This window comes from Manacus candei, unplaced genomic scaffold, assembly GCF_025592945.1.
Source record: "Manacus candei isolate 608988 ecotype Guabito, Panama unplaced genomic scaffold, ASM2559294v1 h1tg000063l, whole genome shotgun sequence".
Taxonomy (NCBI): domain Eukaryota; kingdom Metazoa; phylum Chordata; class Aves; order Passeriformes; family Pipridae; genus Manacus; species Manacus candei.
This window is the reverse complement of record NW_026138111.1, coordinates 3,974,264-3,996,198: the sequence shown is the minus strand read 5'-3', so window position 1 is coordinate 3,996,198 and position 21,935 is coordinate 3,974,264. Positions and strand designations below refer to the sequence as shown.

Sequence of the window (21,935 nt, the reverse complement as noted above, 5' to 3'; positions counted from 1 at the left end):
ATGGCATTACTGGTGCAGACCGGGATTCAGCCCCTCTCAGTGCTGCAGTTGCTGAGAACTGTATCAAAATGGCAACTGCCGGTGCCAGTGACATCTGCCACCACTCGTGCTTAAAAATGGAACAGCAGGACCTGAGAGCAGGGCAGGCATGAGCACTGGAGTTTGGGAATGAAACAGCACTATCAGGAGTAGGGCAAAGAGCTTACTGGTGCATCCAAGCCTATTTAACACTTCTGGGTGAGTGGCAATGCAGTATATTGCAAGCAGATAAAAACTACTGAGATCTTTGGTTTGTAAGTTTTAGTGCTGGAAATCACATTGCACTTGCCACAAACAAATGCTACACTAAGGGACAAATTAGGCTGAAATCCAAATTACTTTTATGCTGCCTCCTGAACTTCTCGAAATATTAGAAAATCAGACTTGGCCCTGTCAAATCATCCCTGTGGAAGAAGAGTAGAAGGATGTTGCTGCTGGCAGTCCCACTGTCAGGCTGTGAAAATGCTAAGGTCTCCTCTCTTCTCTCCTGCTGCCCAAACTGCTGGGCTCCTGGCCTCCTGGAGCCCCCAGACCTCTGCCCACACCAGTTGCCCTGGGTGCCTGGGGGTGCCACGGCACTGGAGACCCATCCTCAGCCTGAGCCACCAGCCCCCAGCCACCTGGCCCTCGTGTAAATTGCTGTTCACAGAAATGATGTGCCTTCCCCTTTGGGCTTGGTTTTTCCTTGTGCAGAATCTTCCCAATTAGTGATGGCTTTTTGGCTGTTTAGTAGATCAGTCCCATGCTTATGTATGAAAATTTTCTTCAGCCTGTTTGTTCCGCATCCAAGTGTTTAATCAGCGATTATGCTTAAGGGTAGTCTGTGTTTTTATTATCTGCTTAATCAGATGAAAGAACGCTCTTTTATTTTTTTTTTATTTATTCTTAATTAAGAAAATGCCAAGACATTGCATAAGAGGAGTGCAGCCTTGTACCTCCTAGGCAGGAGCAATGCTGTCAGGGGAAATATCTTGCACACAATCTTCCTTTCAAATCTGGTTATAAAAAGTAGTGGCACTGACTTTTATCAATTTGATAAAAACCAACTGCCGACTTACTGAACCCTTCACCAACCCTGGACAACTGAAAACACACTTACTAGAACAGTTTATCCCTGTTTATTTTTATAAATAAGTATATAAAGTATAATCAAATAAAGTAATATATGTATTTAATACACAAACACCTCTTTTCTTTGATTCCAGTGAAGCATGAATATGCTGAAAAAGAGAAAAAATAAAAAAAAAATAAAATATATGGTTAATTGAAATTTCAAATCCCCTTGAACAAGTCCCTGCTCTTCCCAAGACATCTGCTTCTCAGCCAGGGGTCTTCTGCTCTTGCAGGAGCAGCACATACCTGGTTGCAAACCAGGCTCCAGGAGAAGGACCCTGTGTTACAGCAGTTTCCCCACCACTGGTTTTAGGTCACTGACAACTCATCAGTTTTTTCCCTTTAATACATTTTTCACAGCTTTCCAGCTCCAGTTCAGCTGCTGCAGCACAAATTTCTTGCTCTCAGGAGGCGGAGACAGAGCTGCGGGGTCCAGGAGGTCAGAGACGCCTCTCAGGACAAGCTTTGAAACAAATTTCTGTGATGTCACTGTTTATGCCCCCTTATCTCCTGGGCTGTCTGTGCCCACTGCCAGAGCAAGACCTGCCCCATTCACCTGGCTAGTGGGGCTCTCCCAGCCACCCAGCCCACAGGTCTTGAGACATCAACTTTTCTGCTTCTGCCAGATGGATATTGGAGGAAACAAATGTGTTCTCAAAGATAGTGCCTCCCTGTGTGGCTCTGAACAGCCGTGTGTCACTCATGCTCCTGCTGAGTCTGGCTTTAGGTACAGCTGGCTGCTCTGGGTAAAGAGGGCTATTATTTCTTCCCAGAACAGACTGTCCATATGATAGACATACAAAATGATTCAAGCTCCAAAAAACCTCCAAAACCCAGGAGAAGAACCAACCCTTATGGCCAGGGCAGAGGCAGCACAAGGCTGTACTGGCCAAATGGGAGTCCAGCAGGAGGTCACTGCCAGCCCTGCTCCCCTCATCCAGAGCCCACCACGCCCCACTGAGGCTTGCTCCCTTGGGCACCTGCATGTGGGGCTGAGGTGGATGACCATGATGCACCAGTGGGGTGGCTGTCACTGCAATGTTCCCACACCCCAGCCCCATGGGCAGGAGAAGGTTCTAGACAAGCCATGAGGTCAAGGGGTGAAAGCCATAGTAGGAGGAAAGAGAGCAGAGTAAGGTGCCCCTATTCTGAGTCTCTGCTGAAGCTCTCCTTTGAGGTTAAACACAGCACAGAAACTTAAAACAAGCAGGTGGGAGAGTTTTCAAATCATGCAGAGACTTTGCCCTCTTCCTCAGCTCTTGTGAGATCTGCTGTGGGAGTGTGGGCACAGGCACGAGCCAGCAGGGAAGGCAAAACAGCACATGCCCAAACCCCTGCTCTTTGACTCCTAATGAAATTCATGCAAATTTTAGATTGAGATGTCTGGAGCTTCCTCCACCTGTCACTGGCTTATTTCTAACAGAAGCCACAATGAGGCACCTGGAGGACAGGATCATTTCGTTTTCATTACAGTAATCGCAATTTAGATGCTCTGTAATGTAATAGGAGCGAGAAGGGAACAGAACTGGAAGAGCTTGCCGGTTTGTCAGGTCTGATGAGCTTCAGCACAGAGGGCAGGCAGGCCCTGTCCTACCATGTTAGGAACACAGCTTTGCAGTCCTATCTTGCAATAAAACCTGCCTGCTGTTGTTCTTGGGGGTTGACCATGCTGGCCTGAGGCACAACCACCCAGCATCCGAGTGCCCTGACTGCCCCTCTGCACCTCTCAGAGCACGCAGCAGCTGAGCACACAGCAAAAGCCAGCACCTTCTGGAGACAAAAGCAGCTATTTCAGCTCCTACTAACTCATCTGGGCCTTTCCCATGGCCCTTGGTCTCCTGCATATGTGCCCAGTGTGGCCAGAACACCCTGCAGTGCTGAAGCCAGAGTACAGAGGCATGTTGGCCCTTGGGGAGCAGGCATGGAGAGCACTGCCTTCAGGCTGGGAAATCTTACCTAGAGACCGTCAACACAGAGTTTGGTGCACCTGCTTATATATTTTAAGCACAGACTTGCCTGCAGCTGCCTCTGCAAAGCAAAGCCCCTGGTGCCCTATGTTGGCCAGAGAGCATTCACTGGACTTCCTATGCATCTGAGCAGGGCTGGTGCTCCTCCGCTAGGCAGGAACTGCAGCAGCATGTGCCTAACATACAGCACAGAGCTCAGCCAAGCTGCACCCTCACCGACTCCTGCTCTGAAAACCAAAAAGTCCCTTTTACTGATTGAAAGACCAGAGAATAGGGCCTGGCCCTTCCTCCCCTGGAGCAGCTGTTAGTGCACCATGAATGCAGGACAACTCTGTTGCTTTACTCTTTTGTCATGGGTGGGTATTTTCCCCTTGCTTCTCGAAGCTTTCTTTGATTCACTGATACTCCTGCTGCTCCAGGATGGCCTTACAGGGAGTTTTCTGTGAGAAAACCCATGGAAACAAAGATTATAAATGGTTGACTTGTACCTTGTTTGCTGTGATGCACCTGTGAGAGTCCTCAGACCCGAGCACTGTCCTGCCCCTCCCAAAGCAAAGCTGGGGCTGTGTGCTGCCCAGGTCACCAGCTGCAGAGTCCTGCCAGCTCAGGATGCCCAGGATACGCATACTGGGAGAGAAATGCTGTTCTTAAGTTGCCACCCAGCTTCTGGGACATGACTTGGCAGATATGCTTGGATGCAGCGTTGTGCTGGCTGGTGTCCGAGCTCATTTAGCACCTCGTGATCTACCCCTGCCTGAGCAGCATCTGGCTCTGCAAATGCTTCCATCGCTGTGGGGAAACCACGGGCAAGCAGGGAAGAGGGACTCCTGCCCCGTGCCCTGTGATGCAGCACTTCTGTGGCACCAAGAGCTCAACATTCATTTCACGTGGTCCCTTTCCATCAGTCCCAGACAGCTGGTGGGAGGGGGTGCCTGTGGGGGTCTACCCACCTAGCATAGGGTAAGGGTAAATGCCCACGTAGAGCTAATGGGAGGGAGCTCACCTCTGCAGTACGGGCTTGGGGATGGAAGAGAAGATAGGAAAAGGAGGGAGAGGAGGGGAGTACCTGCCCACAAAGTACAGCAATAGTTTAAATATGCACTTTTCCCTATTTCAGTCTAATGAGTTTTAAATAAAGCAACCATGGTTTTGCCATTGTGAAAAAGAGTTTTTGGAAGCCTGGTACTTCCTTACAATGACAGGTAAAAGACAGATCTATTGATAATGACACAGTGCATACACGAATGAGCATTTATAATCCTTCTGTACTGTGAAATACCTAACAGTGACAAAAAAACCCACGCTAACACCATGGGTGTGTGCTAAAACATATATTTCTTTTCTTGCTAATTCTTCCAGGGCAGTGGGAAATGTTGCAGTGTAGCTGACAACATCTCTCTAGTAATGAAATGCTGCGATTCAATGGTTTTCCACACTCACAGTGGCATTGCCTGCCTCCTGTTTGTATTCCTCCAAGAGGCTTAGCAAGATGAGAAAAGCTACTTCAGAAGCAACTGTGGTGTGTCTGCAATTGACCTGTGAGTTTGGGGCTTTATCTGCTCTAACACCTCTTCCTATGCTGGAGGGCATTTAGCAACAGGTAAATAGTTAATTTCATTAGCGGATCTGACTCCTTCACAGTGTGAGTTCGACTGATTGAGTCACACAAGTAAAATGCTAAAAAGGAGTTTTATTCTAAGCTTTTTGTCAGGCTAGCAAAGTGGTATTTGCTGAGATTTATATAGGTCCGAGCTATAGAAAGGTGACAAGTTTTGAGGAGGTCTAGATGGGAGAAAATGACATGACTCATGTTTAAAACCAGTGGAGTTTCTTTTATCAAATACTTATCAGGGTTGCAACAAAAGTGAGTGTCTGAAATTCCAACTGGAGGAGCAAACCATGAACTCAACATAAGGTCAGTGGGGAAGAGCATTATTAACTGACAGCTTACATTGTAAAGTAATGCCTCCACACCAAGGAGGCATTTATCTCTGAATTTTAACATGATGAACATGCAAAGCACAGATTTAAGGGCATCTGATAATGTTAATCCAATTATGGTTTTATTCCAGCATCCCTTAAATGCTTCTTCAATTCTTTTATCCAGAGACTTAATTGTCTATTATGAGTAAGTGAATCAGAGATACGAGGCAAATACCAGTTCTCGTTACTGAAGTTATGAATCCTGAGGACCCAATGGTATATTCTGTGGCCTTCCCTGTAAAAGGAATTGTAGGGAATATTTCTGGGTTCTATTGGGTTTTGGTTGGTAATGATAGCTGATGGAGTTCATCCAGCCAAGGTGTCATGACTATAGAATTGACTGTACTTAATTATCAGCGTGACAGTTTTACTGCTGCTCCAACACCTTGTTGCAGTTATGTTTAGAAACCTCAGGTGTGCAGACAGGGACTCCTATCTTGCTGTCCACTTATACCAACTCTCTTGGGATGTCTTGCTTTTCACCTGACCTTCACCATCCCGGTGTGACCACCATGAGACTTTTCCCTCCTCGTAGCCTTTGGTCACACACAGGGGTTGGTCATCTCATCTGCCCACTGAAGAGAAGTCTCCTAAGAGTCTCTCTCCTCACCAGCCTGTTGAGTCCATTGCTTTGGAAACGGGTGACTGGAAGCACACATGTATTTCAGACAAGATCTCACCAGGGCCCTCTTCAGCCCTCCTGATGCCTTCCTACCCACCCACCCACTCAGCCCTCCTGATGCCTTCCTACCCACCCACCCACTCCAGTCCTCCTCTCCCAATGTATTATCCTTGCCTCTATCTTAATTAGGTCACCTACATTTGCAGGACTCACAGAGGTGCTTCAGGAGGATATTTAACTATTCAACGTATTATTTCCCTGCTCAGAGGGAGGCCGCACAATTAGGCCATCCTTAGCAATTCTCCAGACTGCTAAGGAGAGAGATTTAGAGAGAATTGTTCAGAACAGTTTCTAAGACAGAGATGATGTAATTTCCCTGAGATGCACTAGAAGTGGCCTCCAGTTAGTTTGGGAGGTTTGCCTATCCACCCATATAAGCCATTCTTGCTGCCAAAGATGATAACATCATCCGTCATCTCCGACCTTTGAGAATACAGCACCCCTTGCACAAGCACAGAGTTTATTACATTCCTTCTGGTAATCTGAATATGAAACATACCCAAGTGCTTTAATTTTTTCCTCACAGGTTAAAAAACATCTTTTTTTCTCTACCAGACTCTTTCAAAATTGTCAGCGCCCTAAAGTGTGGCCCTGTAGACCAGACACAGTGCCAAGCTCAGGCTTCAGAATGGTTTAACCTGGAGCAGTGATTACCTCCCTCCCCCTGTGAACACAACCGCTGTTAGCATCTTCCAGGCTGAACTTTGCTTTTTATGCAGCATTGTCACAATTTGATTCATATTCTGTTTGCAACCCAGCTGTAATCTGCAGATTATTAAGTCCCAAACTGTTGCTTATCCAGGTATTTTTCATTTTCATTTCATTTGTGCTTATTTATTTCCCTCCTGAATGCAGTATTTTCCACTTTTTTTTTTCCACAGCAGCTTATCTTACTGACTCCTGACCTCCCTTCCAACTAACCACTTTTTAATTTATTCAGGCCTCCCAGCCTGCAGTCCTGGTGAGCTGATACTTTTGTTCGCTTTATAAATGTAGCCTCTACCCCTTTGTTAATTACATTAATGACAATATTTGCCTGAAACAGCCATGACAGGCTCCTGCTGGGCTCCCCTCCTTTCCTCCAGATTTGATTACCTACTGATATTTTCCATTCCCTCCTGCTCAGAAAAACCATCAACCAGGGCTGTGTGGTCGCTCCTGTTCTTTCAGGGGCTTTCTGCCAGTACCAGTGGAAGCATTTAATCTTCTCCACAGAGAAGTTCACCAGTCTGTAGTAGCCCTGTGTTCATGGAAACTAGCCAATTCTCTTCTCTCTGAATTCTCTCTTGCTGATGATTGCATCCTGATGGCCCACTCAGTTGAAGACACAGCAGTTCAGCACTAATCACTTTGCACATTCAGTCAATTGCTTTGATTTCATGACCAGCCTGAAGCAAAGCAAATTACAGAGCTGCCTGTGGCAGGGGGACACACAGGCCACCCAGTTATTATGACAATCATGTTTCTCTCAAGGATGGGCAGAATTTTTGCTCCCTGGGGAACAGAGCAATGCAGAAGTGATGAAATTGCTCAGTGCACAGGCACAGTCTGCTGTGGCTTGGGAAGGCTGTCCCACCACCAGAGGCATATACTGCACCATGAACCACACTGCATGATTGCAGGACAGGTGTCTCACAGCAGTTGTACACCTTCTGCAGGATGGGATATCTATAAGGATACTCAGTCACTTCAATGCCTTCAACGGTTTGCAAAATAAAATCATCAAATAATAATTCCAATGATGAAATTAATTATTGTCATGTTTGGCTGTAGGCACATGCACCCAAATGTACTCTATAAATAGTACTCTATACCCTTTGGTTAGACGGCCAGCTTGAAAATACCAATCATCTACAGTCACTTGCACTCTCATGGTAATTCACAATACTAGCTGGAAATAAAACCTGAAATCATACCCTACCAACCCAGTGGCAAAGAAACAATAATACACTGTGCAGCACTGAAGAAAATGTGTACTAGTGCCATAAGCCAGTTTGAAAGAGAGAGTATATTTCACATAAAAATGTGAGCAGTAGGAAACAGTAACCAAACTGTTTGGGAACAGACATGGTCTATTCTTCCTGAAAGTATTTCTGCTGCGATGGCTTCAACCTGCTTCCCCACACAGTCATCCAGTAGGGCCTGTCCTGATGTCACACAGTGACCCTTGCTCTGGTAGTTCACTGTGGTCATCAAAGAGCTGGAGATGACCTCTGGCACAGAGACCAACCCCACAGAAACCTTCCCAGATCATCTGCCCAAATTGTTCCAGCAGTCCTCGGTGCCCCAAAAGTCCTCTGAGCTTTTCCAGTTGACCCATAGGATATTTAAAGTCTCAAAACTGGATGTGGAACACTAGCCAAAGTCTTAATATTTCAGGTGGCCTATGTTCAAAACTTCCACTTAGACACCTTCCCCTCAGTATCTATTTTGGGATCCCCTATAACCTCAGACACTGTTCTGCAGAGTTGCTGTAATTGTGTGGTAGGTTTTAGTTACTTTAGTACTTTTACCTATTTGCCCTGATTGAATTTGCTCCTCTTTCAAGTATTTTTTCTAATTCATAACTTTGAAGTTTGAGTCCCATCTGTGGAACTGATTAAACTATCTGCAGTTGATATAATCCATTAACTTAATAACCCTATTTTATAAATGGCTTCATCAATGGAAATGATTGAGTAATACCAAAAGCAATACAGGTCCCTAAGGAACATCAATTGTTCTATTTTCAAGTTTGATGATGAAACAATGATAGCATTTTTCTGAACAACTTTATAGTATTTCATAACATTTCAAATGAGGCTGTTATCTTCTGTTTTGCTTTTAAAATGTTGTGTTAGAGCAGTGCTTTCTCTGTTTTATCCTGAAGCTCATTTTATTGCTTTTCAATAAAATTGTTTTAAAACTGTACATTAGTAATAATTTTTTATTGATAGATGTAAACCCAAGCCTCATTTATTTTTAATTTACTATTTAATTCAAGGATTATCCCTCTTCCGTGAAGCTTGAAGGAAAAAGACATTGAGTATTTCAGTTTTCCCTAATTTACTAAATGCACATCATTTTGTGTGTAATTGATTTAACTTCCCTTTCTAGTAGAGGTTTCACTAGGCTTTAGCAGTCAATTTTTTTTGTGGTTTTCTGTCCTTTTTCACACATGTCTGTGCTCTTACATTTATGCATAGATACATATTTTCCCTGTCTATTCTTGTTGATTTTTCTGTTTAAAGAATTTATGGTACAGTTATAATGCCCTCTTATTATAATCTCTGGTTTCCCATTGCATTGGCATAATTTGTCATTATGTGTCCTTTTATTAGTTCTCAGAGATGATAATAATTTATCATTCTGTCTGTTTCAGCCATTTTATAAAGTATTCTGGAGTGCATTTTATCTACTTAGGTAAGACATTCCAGCTTCTCAAACTTTTCAGAGAATACTGCTCTCCTGAAACCAGCTCCTCTCCTTCACACACCTACCTGGGGGGAACACAAAACAAACCTTTTTGTATAGAGAAGTGAACTGATTTGAAGTCCATGTAAATTCTATTGTATAGCTTTGCATCTTTGCCTAAAATTAAAAAATTGTATTTTGTAACCAGGATCAAACCCCTTTCTTCTTTCAGATTAGCAAAATTCTCCTCACTAGTCTGAATCAAACCTAAAGTAGTCACTCTTGCATTATATCCTCCATGAGTTGTTAAGTTAGTTTTGAGGCTAATCTTTAGATTAATAAAAGGTGCTGCCTAAATGAGAACTAATAAATTACTCTAAACTGAATGAAAGAAGTTTGTATTTTGGTCTTTGAGTCAAAAACTGTTAAATATGTGGGTCACTGGGAATCAATACAAGTATCAGCACAAGATTTGTCTAACCAAATGAAACAACAGAAACATAGCATTACTTCAGTTTTTTCTAAAGCGCCAACACTATAAGTGCAGAAACTAATTCAGAAGATGGAAGGAGAACACCACCACCAATAAGTAGATTTAAACTTACTCTTTATGATGCACTTTCATCAAAATTTGTAGTTGCCAAGTATCAAATTTCATTCATGCAACATCAATCCACTAAGAAATACATATTCTGGAGAGAAAATTAAAGTCCATATTTATGTAAAAACTGTTTTGAAATAAAAATAAAACAAGATCTTTATTTTACAAAAAAAAAATTATTTTTTTTACTAACAGAATAATTATTTGGAAAATGTAATTTCCCACATGAAATAGTTAAAGGAAGTTAAATATATTTAAAAATGGAAGATTCTGCATTTACATAGTTATATGTCATTAATATTGAAGATATGCTTTCTGGCAAAAAACTTCTCATGCTTAAAAAATGCACCTTAGTTTTATACTGTACATTACAACATTCAGTAGTAAGAAACAGAAGTAGTAAACAGGTCATATGCAAAGAAAAAAAGTTACATATACAAGACAGTTACAACTGTGACACAAAAAAATTAAAATGTTCAGTTTTAACAGTATTTGAAGGCAATTCAAAATCATTTCAGGAATTCTGTGAAATTTAAGGCCATTAGTTCTAAATAAAACGTATCTGACACAAACTCACAAAACTGTGTATTTTGTACAAAATATACATGCAAAACCATTTTATAATTATATATGAACAGGCATATACTAAAATTTTTTGGGTAGTTCTGTACACAAAATTGTGCACAAAGCAACATAGTTGTGCAATTTTTAAACCAGTTAATTAACATTATCATTCATGCACCCTGAATGAAAATGTGATTAAATGACAATATTAAACCCAAGTATTAAGAGTCAGCATCCCTTTGAACGGGTAATCTAGACAAAAAAAGGTTATGATTTTAAATTTTTAAAGTTTAAAATGGTCCATTATAAAACATCTGCTGTAATCACTTCAAAAGACATTTCTGATGCAAAATTTCTAGTGCTTTAAGGGATGCATGATATGATTGAATGAGCTCGATGACTCAACTATAATACTCTGATAGTTCTGAATTGAGGTAATTTTCTTTAATTAATTAAAGCAAGTAACTATTCTAATTTGTTTCAGTAGCTAGTTTAAAAATCTGTAAACTTAGATAAACTTAGAAATTGGAGAATCTCTGAAAAAATACACACACCTCCCCCTCAGAGTTTGGAGTTAGTTACAAGTCATATGCAATTATATTATTCACATTTCAGGAGTTTATTCTGAAGCTGTAAGATGAATGGATTACTGAGCACTGACTGAAGCAATTCAGTTACTTGAAAACACATAGATATATTTGTCCTTTTCTTAGCTTTCATTTGTATTTGTCTGGACAAACATTCAAAGAGATATTGCTTCTCTTGTTATCTTGTGACAAACTATTGCAAGCTAGAAGACATGTGAATCAATATTCCAAACTTTTATTCTTAAGAATAGTTATAAAAGTACTGAAATTTAAAAATAGTAACATGTAAACATTGATACAGAGTAATAGCATTCCTATACATTTATATACACACAGTATTCAGAGAGGACACTATCTTCTGAGTTGAAAACCTGACTTGTGCTTTCCCCCTCCAATAAATACATCAAAAAAGTAGGATGCTTTGTAAAAAAAAAAAAAAAAAAAAGAAAAAAGGACTCAGATCATCAACATTTTACTCTTCGCATTTAAAAGCTTTCCAGTTGCTATGCAACTATAGGAGAATTTTGGTATGTAAAGAGAATTTTTCTAGCTCCAAAAAATTATCAGAAGCTACTGCTGCATCCAGAGACTTGTGATAAATGCTTCAGAGCAGTCATATCTGAGTCTGTAACACGTGAATTGGAGGTGTGTAGGGTGGTGGTGCAGGTAATGGCTTTATTCCTCTGACTCTCATGTAGGACAGAAACTGCTCCGGAATTTCAGCCAAAACATCTTTAGCAAGTCTTGCCATGCTTAACACGTGGTTACCACTTCTGTCAATGTAATCTCGGAATGGCACAAACTACAAAACAAAACAGATCATTAACAGATCATTCACTCAGATCATTATGCAAACAGAATACATCTTACAACCTAAAAATAAAGTTTTATCGAGGGAACTGAGAGATAACCCAAATATATCAATGAAACCTGTCTTGGGCAATCTGAGTGAGCCATGGCTTATGTGAAGAGGTTCACCCACAGTGAAAGCATAACGCTGTTTCTACCACAAGACAGATTTTAAAAAATTGAAATACAATGAATATATATGTAAAATATATCATATAAACCACAACATATGTACATATAAAACAGGTAAGGTAGCATATTAATGTACTCTGTCTCTCAACCCTTTTCATACAAAAAGGTACTTTTGTATCAGAAAACTATCCTTAGCTTACATTCCCTGCTCCTGGGGCTCTCCTACCAGGCTACCTCCCCTCTGGCACTTTGTGAATAGATTTTTTGCCCTCTGAAGTGAACAAAACAGAAAGGATGGCTTTATATTTTTGACCATTTTGCATTACACCTGGTACAACTATGAACCACCCGAACACTTTTAATATTATACTAACAGATGCATAAAGAATCTAAGCAAAAAGGATTGGATTCAAACAGGAACTTTTTATGTGATACTCAGATCTGCAACACCTAAACCAGTTAGCTACCCAGCTCTGGCTGGGATTTCATAATACTTTATGAGATGCTTGTGCTACTGGCATAGAAAAAAGAAACAACCCAGGCTCCTAGATTTTTATTCATAACAGAGAGCACACAGCAAAGCAGTGGGTTAAGTTTGCTAATAGATTATGCCAAAGGAAAGCCTGATTTGAAATTCTGCTTCTTGATCAGATTCTGGAGGCTATCTCAGGGTAACAGCTGGATGACAAAATAATTGGGATTCAGTGTCCCAAACCAATTCTGGTGCTGATATGCCAGGCTATGCTATGGTGCCCTTCTGCTCTCTCATCCCTCAAAAAACCCAAAACAAACAAACCAACAAGTAAATTGTCCCTATTTGTTTGCTAGTTGTTGTACTCCAGGATAAAACTAGAACTGATTGTTAAGTCAGACCCACAGATATTTCATCACCTGTCTCAACTCTCAAATCTTTTGCCCATTATACCAACCACACAAATTATGCTTTCTTGGATGCACAGCAACCACAGCCACAGACTAAGTTCCATTTTTCTTAAAAGCATTGAAGTTTTCAAAATTTAGGGGTTACAGTGTTACAGTGAGTTACAGTAAAAGTTTAACCTACACTTAATTTCTGAGATCCTGAGAGTTTCCCAGAAAAGACAGAAATATAAGAAATCTAGTAAATATATTAAACAAAGAAAAAAACACCAACAACCTCTTAGAAAAAAAAAAAAAGGGTAAAAACATCCAAACTCAAAGTCAACATTTCAGGAATAATGAACTTAAATAACTTTTACAACAACTTTGGAAAGCACTTCTCACCCTTGACTTATGGAAGCCATCTAGGCATCAATCTCCTACTAAAAGATGTTTAGAATTCAAGCAAGAAACTATTCTCTGCATAACTTTCCTGAAAAGGATCTCAAGCTGCCAGAAAAAAAGGCTTCCAGACTTCGTATTTTAACTATGTTACATTAAACTGAAATAAAATTAAGTGTAACCAGCTACTGATTAGGGCATGCTCCCAGGAAGCAGTATATCTGCAGTTTCTCTGAAGATAATGACTCAGTTGCAAGATTGTTGAAGCTAGAAGTGCCCTCACAGAGGTCTTTTAGTCCAACCTTGCTGCTCAAGCAGAGCCAGCGAGCACAGGCTGCCGCAGCCAGCAAGACTAAAAGAGTAGTACTCCAGACAGAAGCATCCTTCATTTCTTCAGTGGGTTGTGTCCAAGAGCGTATCAGGCATAAGGGCAGAAGAACAGGCAAAAAGGAACCTAATTTTAGGGTATTAAGCCAGGAAGCAAGATATCTGCAGTCCCATAATTAGCTGTCTAAACCATTTCTGTGTTTACTCAGTAACTTCTCAAAATACAAGAGGACAAGCTTCAATACTGTGACATTTACTAGAACTGACTACTTCATTTCATAAAAAACCTCTATCGGTTTTCAAAAGCCAGCCCAGAACTGCCCTGTTTCAAGTGGTTGTTCCTTCTTAAACTCTTGTTAACTTTCCTGTAAGAATACACCTGACTGTCCCCAGAATCATGGAGTTTGAAGAATAACGAAACAAAACAAAACAAGCATCTCTGTAGCCTTCTGGTTTACACGTTCAGTCAGGATGGAATCAGCTTGGCGTTCATTTCCCCCTCATGTTATTCATTTTCTAATGCAATGTCTGTCTTATGTAAAAAGCACATGCAGTCTGAGTTAAAGAACAAAATGTGTCCCATCCCAAGAGCTCACCTTACCCATTAGTCTGCAGACATGAAATCTCACACCACTGTTCTGTAGCAAAGTGAGGCTATTTCAACAGTGTAATTGTTGACATGCAATTATACAATGTAGATGGCCTGATTTAGTTCTCCCTCCCTCCTCGGTAGATAGATGTTGGAGGAGCTGGAGAAACTATGGACAGATAACCAAACATGGAGATGCACAAGGACAGCAAACATGTAGAAGAAGTAGAGATGGCAAAGGAATAGAATGAAAGATCAAAGGGAAACCAAAGGGAAACTGAAGGAAGGTCAACTGCTTTTTCTATAGTTTAAGGGTTTAAATAAAAAGGCTAATATGCAAAATTTTCAAGACAAACAACAGGTACATTACTACAAGTATTCTCCTAAAATGTCTTAAACAGCAAAAGTACAACATAAAGGAGCAGAAACGAAATAAACTGAGGAAGAATTGGTATACATGAAGTAGGGTCCTTGGGGTATGTATATATACTAGTGAGGAAGGAATAGTGAAGGATGTGTCTTTAAATGAATTGCAGTCAGTAGTAAATATAAGAGATGTAGTGACTCGCTGTGAACAGGCAAATTTTTCCTTTACTAATTTAATCATAATATTTGACAATACTGTTAGAATTAATAGTTAATTTCGCTAGCTAATTTTAATTAACTTAATACACAAAAAAGATAACACTTTTTTATATTTGAGCTGTTAGTTTTATGAAGGCAAGTCAGTTTTATCCTGCTAGATATAAAATAAGGTCATACCAAACTTAAAGGGTTTGACATTATCCCTTTTTATTTATTTAGCTAGCCTATGAAGTATTTGTTAGTATTTAGACAGAAAAAGAGCTCAAAATAATACTGCCTTCAGGTAATTCAGTATGGCTTGGGGCAACATTCTGATTTAAATATGTTAATACTAAATAAATGTTTTATTACATTTCTGACACGCAATGAATTCTAAAGAAATACCAAAGGGTATTCATTCTAATTTTTAAATTTATTTTTCAGTGGAAATTAGTATATCTCTGATGCAAAGCCTTTTCACAAATCTTGCTTAAAACACTTTAAGAACTCTATTAATTTATGCTCTTTGAATGTAAAACCTGCAGATTTTGGGACACTGTTTCTTGGGAAAATTATGTTGCTTATATTTAAATGCATTTAAACATAAGTGCAATGCATTCCAGAGATACCTGAATTAGCTTCAAAAAAATCTGACAAGGCACAGGCTTTGCAGAAATACTAGTTCGGGGTCCATTCCACATATTGCTCTGTTGAAAGCTGTGACATATGCAGCATAACAGATTAGACAGCCCCTCTCCATCCCGATATGGACTACTAAGGAACACTACAAAGGCTTTGACAAAATGAGAAACATTCTTTCTTGTCTCCTGTTCAGCTGTCCTACATCATCCCTACTTTTATAATTACCTTTTTGACAACACTAATTAAAAAAGACAGCATGTTTTACTCTTCTAAGAGTTTTGTATGTCGTTTTCCCATCACTTGTTATCTCTGTATGTTGTAAAATGAAAAAAGTCTCTTTTTCAACTATTAGAGTTCAGGAATCCATGACTTTCTTTAATGTATAAGAGTTTGAGGGTAATTTAACTGTTGTCATCTTATTCTCATTTCTGATCCCCATTTAGAAAAAACAAGAGGGGAAATTTTAATGTAGTGTTCATTGCTCTGAGAATCTTTAAGACTGGAGAAAAAATCTCATAATTTTAGTTTCCATATATTTATGTACATTTATTTCCTATTCTAATAGAAGCAAATTATAAAATCAGCAGTCATACATGTTTTGAACACCTCCTTGGATTGAAATATTGTATCCACTGTCAGTCATCAATCAATCCTTAAACATTCACATATCAGTATTTGTAACATTAAATATTTTGAAGTTTCAGTTCCTGCAGGTGTCAATGAAAACAAATATACATATTCCAAGGTTCATCAGCTGCAGTCTGACCTTAATCATCATGCAATACAAGCTGTTCATGTAGCTCAGTTATTCTCTCTCTATGCATATGCTACTAAACAACAACATAAAAACCCAACCTGTCTTGAAGAGAAGTGAAAATAAATAAGAGGAAAAATAAGCGAATACTGTTTGACAAACAGGAGGAATAAAGGGAGAAGAAGAAATGGCTGATTTATGGTGAGGTTTGAATCTAAGGATGCCTGTGAGTGTTTATTAAGAGGCATTTGGATAATGTCCTGTTTTAGTCAGTCCTGTAGTGGCCAGGTAGTTGCACTAGATGTCTGTTGTAGGTCCCTTCCAACTAAAATACTCTATTTTATAAATTTATTCAGCCACTTTCAGGAAAATAAAATGCCTTCCATAAAAGATTTAGACAGATACCATTCTTTTTACAGATACCACGTTTCTCCAAATTTTCAGTACCTAACTCTTCTCCCACAGATGTATAACACTAAGACTTTATAACAGTGTCTTGCCAGTTAGGGGTCATTTCCTAATGAATGCAGATCCACTACTGTGTGTTACACAAAGGCTTAGAGGTATCGCAGAGAGGTTCTGAGTTTGTTATGAAAACTTCAAGATAAAGTATGTCTGTGCTAAGGTAAAATGAGAGGCAGGAATACAGTTAGAAACAAGAATTCAAACCAAACAGGAACAGTAAAATATATTAGTTCATATTTTCTCTCCCACCTGTACAATGTCTCTTTCTGCAAATTTTCCTCTTGAAGAAATTCTGACTACATCTCCATCCAGTTCTTCCATAGCTACAAAAAAAAAAAATGAATCTATGAGTTCAGGTACACAACAAAAGAGTCTTACGGAGAAAAAGTTCAGACAATGTACACTTTAGGGCACCAAAACCAACAACTGTTATTTAGGTAACTCTTTAAGGTCATTTGAACCATAAAATACCTCATGTTTTGTAGCTATTTTGCACTTTTCCATGGTGATAATACATACTTTTTGTCTTTATTGTCATCTTCAGAACAAAACAGATCATGCTTAAAGTCCCTATCCTTCCAGCTCTCAAACCAGCAAGTATATCTGTTTTTGTAAGGCTATATTTATACTTTCATAGGTGGAGAAGAATTCATCAGCAGCTATTGTTACAGAAGCTATGACAGGATGCAGCACAAAGAGGTAGTAAGTCACATTCATACTGAAAAGGCAGTATCTGCTAATGCATAGGAATGAGGAGCGCTTACAAAAATTTCTTAAATTTATCGGGTAATTTTTCTTGTATCTTCTGAGCAGGATCCAGGAAAACTCTCATATTTTCCAGATACCTGGAAGCTATTCTAGGTAGAAAGGCATAGCCACCCTCTGGTAAGTGTAGAGATGGATGGATTTGGGATCTCAGATTATTGCTCAGACATTGGATCTGCAATTCTACAGAGCTTCTTTCAGTGTATGCTACGAAAATCAAAGCCTTGCATCACTGAGCTTCTTGGGGGGTTACAAACTGGGCTGAATTCACCAAAACCAGCATTTCAAAACCTAGTTCTTCTGAAGCAAGAACTAGAAAGCAAAAATGACATTATCAGGACCCAAATTCAAAGTAAGTGATAGCATATTTGTTCAAAGAAAAAAACTATTAGGTCTGTAGAGCATGATGCCCAATGATGCTGTTGCAAAAACGTGTTCAAACTAGGAGATTGAACAAGTATATAAAGGAGATTCACTCAAAATTTCCAAAACAGATATAAAATACATGCTGTTCAGAAAATCAAACCTAAAAACAGTATTCAGAGAAGTATCCTACTTGCCTAGTCTGTTCTTAACGTTCTTTAGGAAGCCACCCATAGCCATGTTAGATACAGAACACTGGGCAAAACAGTCCCCTGAGGTGACCTATTACAATCATCCTCACATCCTTAAGTAAAGCTCTGCCAAATGTATGTGTCATCTACCTGAGGCCCTGTGGTAGCCCCCAGGGACTGAGAGATCTAAGGAACAGTGATATCATATCTGAAGAGGAGTAGCTTAGTCTCTCTACAGCAGAACTGAAGCTTCAGTGACACCTGAATTTTAAGACAGTCTGCCTGAACATAAACCCTCCTGCAGACACACTTCTTCAGCACCTACATCAGACATGGAGTCCATTGTTTTTTCCAGAAGGAATTTCTTGGGCACTGCAGGACTACAGACTTGGCATACACTTAATGGGTGAATCTCACTGAGGCAGCACACTCAAGGATTGTGGATCCAAACATGGAAACTGTATCCTGCAGTACAAATATAATTCCAGCTTCAGAAAAGCGGTGGGGATGACGCCCCAAGAACATGTCCTGACTGAGTTAAGGAGAGCCTGGGCAAACCCAAGGACTAGACAAACAGTAGAAAAGGGAAAAGGCAAAGGAGGGTGAGAGAAAAGTAAGTAACACAGGACTAAATTTGGGAATTCTCAGGAGTAAAAATTAAGTTTACCAATTTCTGTCATATGCATTTATGAATATAAACTATATTTTCTCACTGAGTGTGGCATACAATCATCTGAAGTGTAAGTGTCCACCTCAACAATTTCTTCAAGGAATAAGATATTTAAAACTATCACTAATATACCACTTGCCCCAAAAGCATTAAGAAAGTCAACTCCCAATAATTTTTTTTATTTTTTCCTCTTTTTTTCATACTTTTAGAATATTTGTAGGAGAATTAACATGTCAAGTCATTAGTCAACATTAAACATCTGTGGCAGTAGTACTAAGTATACTTAATGTACAACAGAAGGCATACTGTCTAACCAGAAGTACTAGAATTAAAAAGAAAGGATTTAGGACCTCGAGGAACAGACATACACAGAATGTCTACACTTCACAGTGCAGTGATATATATGATGGCACTTAATAAATTAGTACACATAATGGAAGCAGCTTAGTTATTGCAATAATGAATGGTATTCTGGAATATCATATGAAAGAATATGTAAATAACCTGGTAATTTCTCTCCTGCCTTAATATTCTTTCAATGCTGCTACACAGTAAGACTCAATCCTCTTACCAAATTAAACCCCAGATCACCTCAAATGTATCTATTTTTTTCTCAAAATTTTATTACTGCAGTAAGATCAGTATTTCCAGCCTTCACAAGGCATCCAAATATCCGTGTTGAAGAAATTCAACATTACTTGATTATACTTAATTACTGCATTGGGGTTTTTTTCAGCTGATCTTCTGGAGCTCTGTAAATGCTGAGCCTCCATATGGTTATGTGACTTGAACAGAGAGCCTGAGGGGCTACACAGCTCCACATGGTAGCTTGTAATCACACTGAGTTATCAATCAATCCAGCTGGAAATGTCAACAGAGCATATTGCTTGTTTCATATTATGTTCTTCTAAAGAACAATATTTGAAAAGCTGCATATTACTAAAATGTAAGCAAATACAAGAAAAAAAAAATCTAGAAAGAACACTAGAACACTTACCATCAAACTCTGCTGGTCCTACCCCCACTATAATTATGGACATTGGAAGCTTTGAAGCCTTCAAAAGATGAAGAAAAAAAGGTTTAATGCATTATATAACCTCTGCCAATAATATGAGAACAATCTGAATAAAAAACATGCATAAGTTATGTTTCAAAGAGCAATTTTTTTTCCCCTAAAAGGCTCAGGGGTGTAAACTGTCTGCTTAAGTGATACAAAGCATCTTGGATAAAGATAGAAAGGCAGATGATTATTTTAATTTATCTTTTCATTACCAACTCTTTGAATCATGTAGGGTGCTAATTAAACAGAACAAACTATGTTCTGGTTTAATACTAATATGACAACTAAGAGGACAAATTTATGTGGGAAACTTTTGTAAACTGATGATTGCAAATATGTACCTAGTGATAGTCTGACATTTATTTAAATGTACTTTGCTGTTTCTTGGTATTACACAGATGCTTGGTACTATGGGATACTATTTTTTACATTGACTTGACGCCAATTTTAAAAAGGAAATAACTAATCTATTTGAGCAATATGCATCTTATATTTATATCATTAATGAAATTTTATTCAAGTTAGTCATCCATGTCACAAAGCAAACAAGATATCAAACTGGCTTATGGTAAGATTTTCAATTTTATTTATTTTTTTTCATTCAATGAAACAAGTCAAAGATGGTATCTGGCTTTCCCTGAATAAACTCTCTATAAAACCTTTAAAATTATGAAGACAGTGTTATAAATATTAGACTCTCCTGCCCTGACAGTAGCACCAGTTTACAGAAATAATCTGAAACTGCCTCTGATGAAGAGAGTAACAAATAAAAAAAACATCCACCAAATGTCAGGGTTGACAACTATTGCTTACTGAGTTATTCTGATGAACCATGAAATGTCTACAGTCATTTTAAACATTAAACAGGAGTACACACTGGCCAAAAAAATCAGAGACGTACACCTTCTGATCTCTTAGAACAGAACACCTCCTGTTTTTCAGGTGTTTTCTAGAATCTTATTTCTTGATTGTAAAGAAAACATCCTTTAAAGAGATTCCTACTCACACAGACACAGATTTATGTGATACAATGATATATGAAACAGTAAGTGGCAAGGACAGCATTAAGACAAAGAGTTAAACTCTTGCAAATAAACTTAAGTGTTGGCATTTCCTGAATGACAGCATAACCTTTAAACAGTTTGGTAATACAGAATGTGTCTGACATATATGCTGTAATGAGAAAGATGCCTAAAAGCACAATTAGTGTTAAAAATTGAAATATATTCTTTTTGAGTTTTATACACATCAAGTTGCATTGAACATGATTGCCCTTTTTAGTATTCTGGATATTATTAAGGCAGAAAAACTGCTATTGAATAGCATTTAATTAGTTCTGTCATGGTATACCGTGCTCACATTTCAGGAAGTATGCAGAAAAATGAAGGTATCTTCATAAAAAGTAAAGACAGCAAATATTCCCAAACTTCCAGTTATTCCAACCTACAACATACCTGCTGTATTTCCAGACAGTTGTAGACTAATAGCTATTATTCCTGGAAATGAACTATTACTGGAAACAAGGTTTTTCTGTACGTCTTAGTGGTAAATGAATTAATCTTACAAGATATCAGTCAACCACACTTGCTGCTCTCTTATGGACTTCAAATGGGGGGGGTGAAGCAAGAGCTGCTCTTTTTTCTCCACTGAGCCTTTTTGTCACCTAAAAGCAGCTTATCTAAAAGAAACTACATTTCAAACTTGTGGGCTGGACTAGAGAACAAACATCCAAGCTAAAAGCTTGTTTATCCCCTCTAGAAGTGAGAGTCACTTTATCCTCCTTTAATACTGGAAGGTGGAAGATAGAGGAAGTAAAGTGGTGCCTTTGAACATAGTTACAGCTTTGGGTGTAAAAACTCACCAGGTGGGCTGGTAAGTTTATTAGTAAGGTCAGAGTCCTTACTAATACACAGATTTTGCTCCCCAGTGAAAGACCAAACACTGTGGCAGTATTTTCACATGCACTCTACTAACTGGAATGGTATCGAATCTCTGCAGGAGGTAGTGAAGGTGGGTCTTCAGAAATATGCCACCTAATTCTACACTGTTCACTTTGACATGATGTTTAATTACTGTAATGTAAGCTTTTCACTCACCACTTTGCTATTAACTAGATCCGCTGTGCTATGTTAAAATCTATTGGTGGAGATCTTTTCCAACCCTGTCTAAAAGTGTTTCTGTGTGTACTTGCATCTGAAATTTTCCAGGGCCAAAAGCAAAACGGAACCTGTTCATGATACAGAATATTACTTATATACATGGCAGTTTTGAAGAGAAAAATATTGAAAATAATGAAGAAATTGAGAAACAATTAAGAATTTTCTGAATTCTAAGGGGCTATTTAGAGGGAAATCAGATGACTGGTATGCTTGTCA

General features: G+C 39.0%; 1 protein-coding gene across 2 annotated transcripts in view; it reads right to left on the bottom strand.

Moving 5' to 3' along the window:
• The window catches only part of CPNE8 (copine 8), a 108,108-nt gene that overhangs the window by 17,749 nt on the left and 68,424 nt on the right, over nucleotides 1-21,935 (bottom strand). Inside the window, exons 18-20 of one of the 2 annotated variants that reach the window (XM_051805019.1) lie at nucleotides 19,498-19,555; nucleotides 16,761-16,834; nucleotides 9,768-11,731 (exon numbers count right to left, since the gene is read on the bottom strand). In XM_051805019.1, the coding sequence (XP_051660979.1) occupies nucleotides 11,543-11,731; nucleotides 16,761-16,834; nucleotides 19,498-19,555 (321 nt within the window). In that variant the 3' untranslated portion in view covers nucleotides 9,768-11,542. Of the gene's footprint in view, nucleotides 1-9,767; nucleotides 11,732-16,760; nucleotides 16,835-19,497; nucleotides 19,556-21,935 lie in introns of those variants that run through there. The other variant, XM_051805021.1, reaches the window with a different exon arrangement.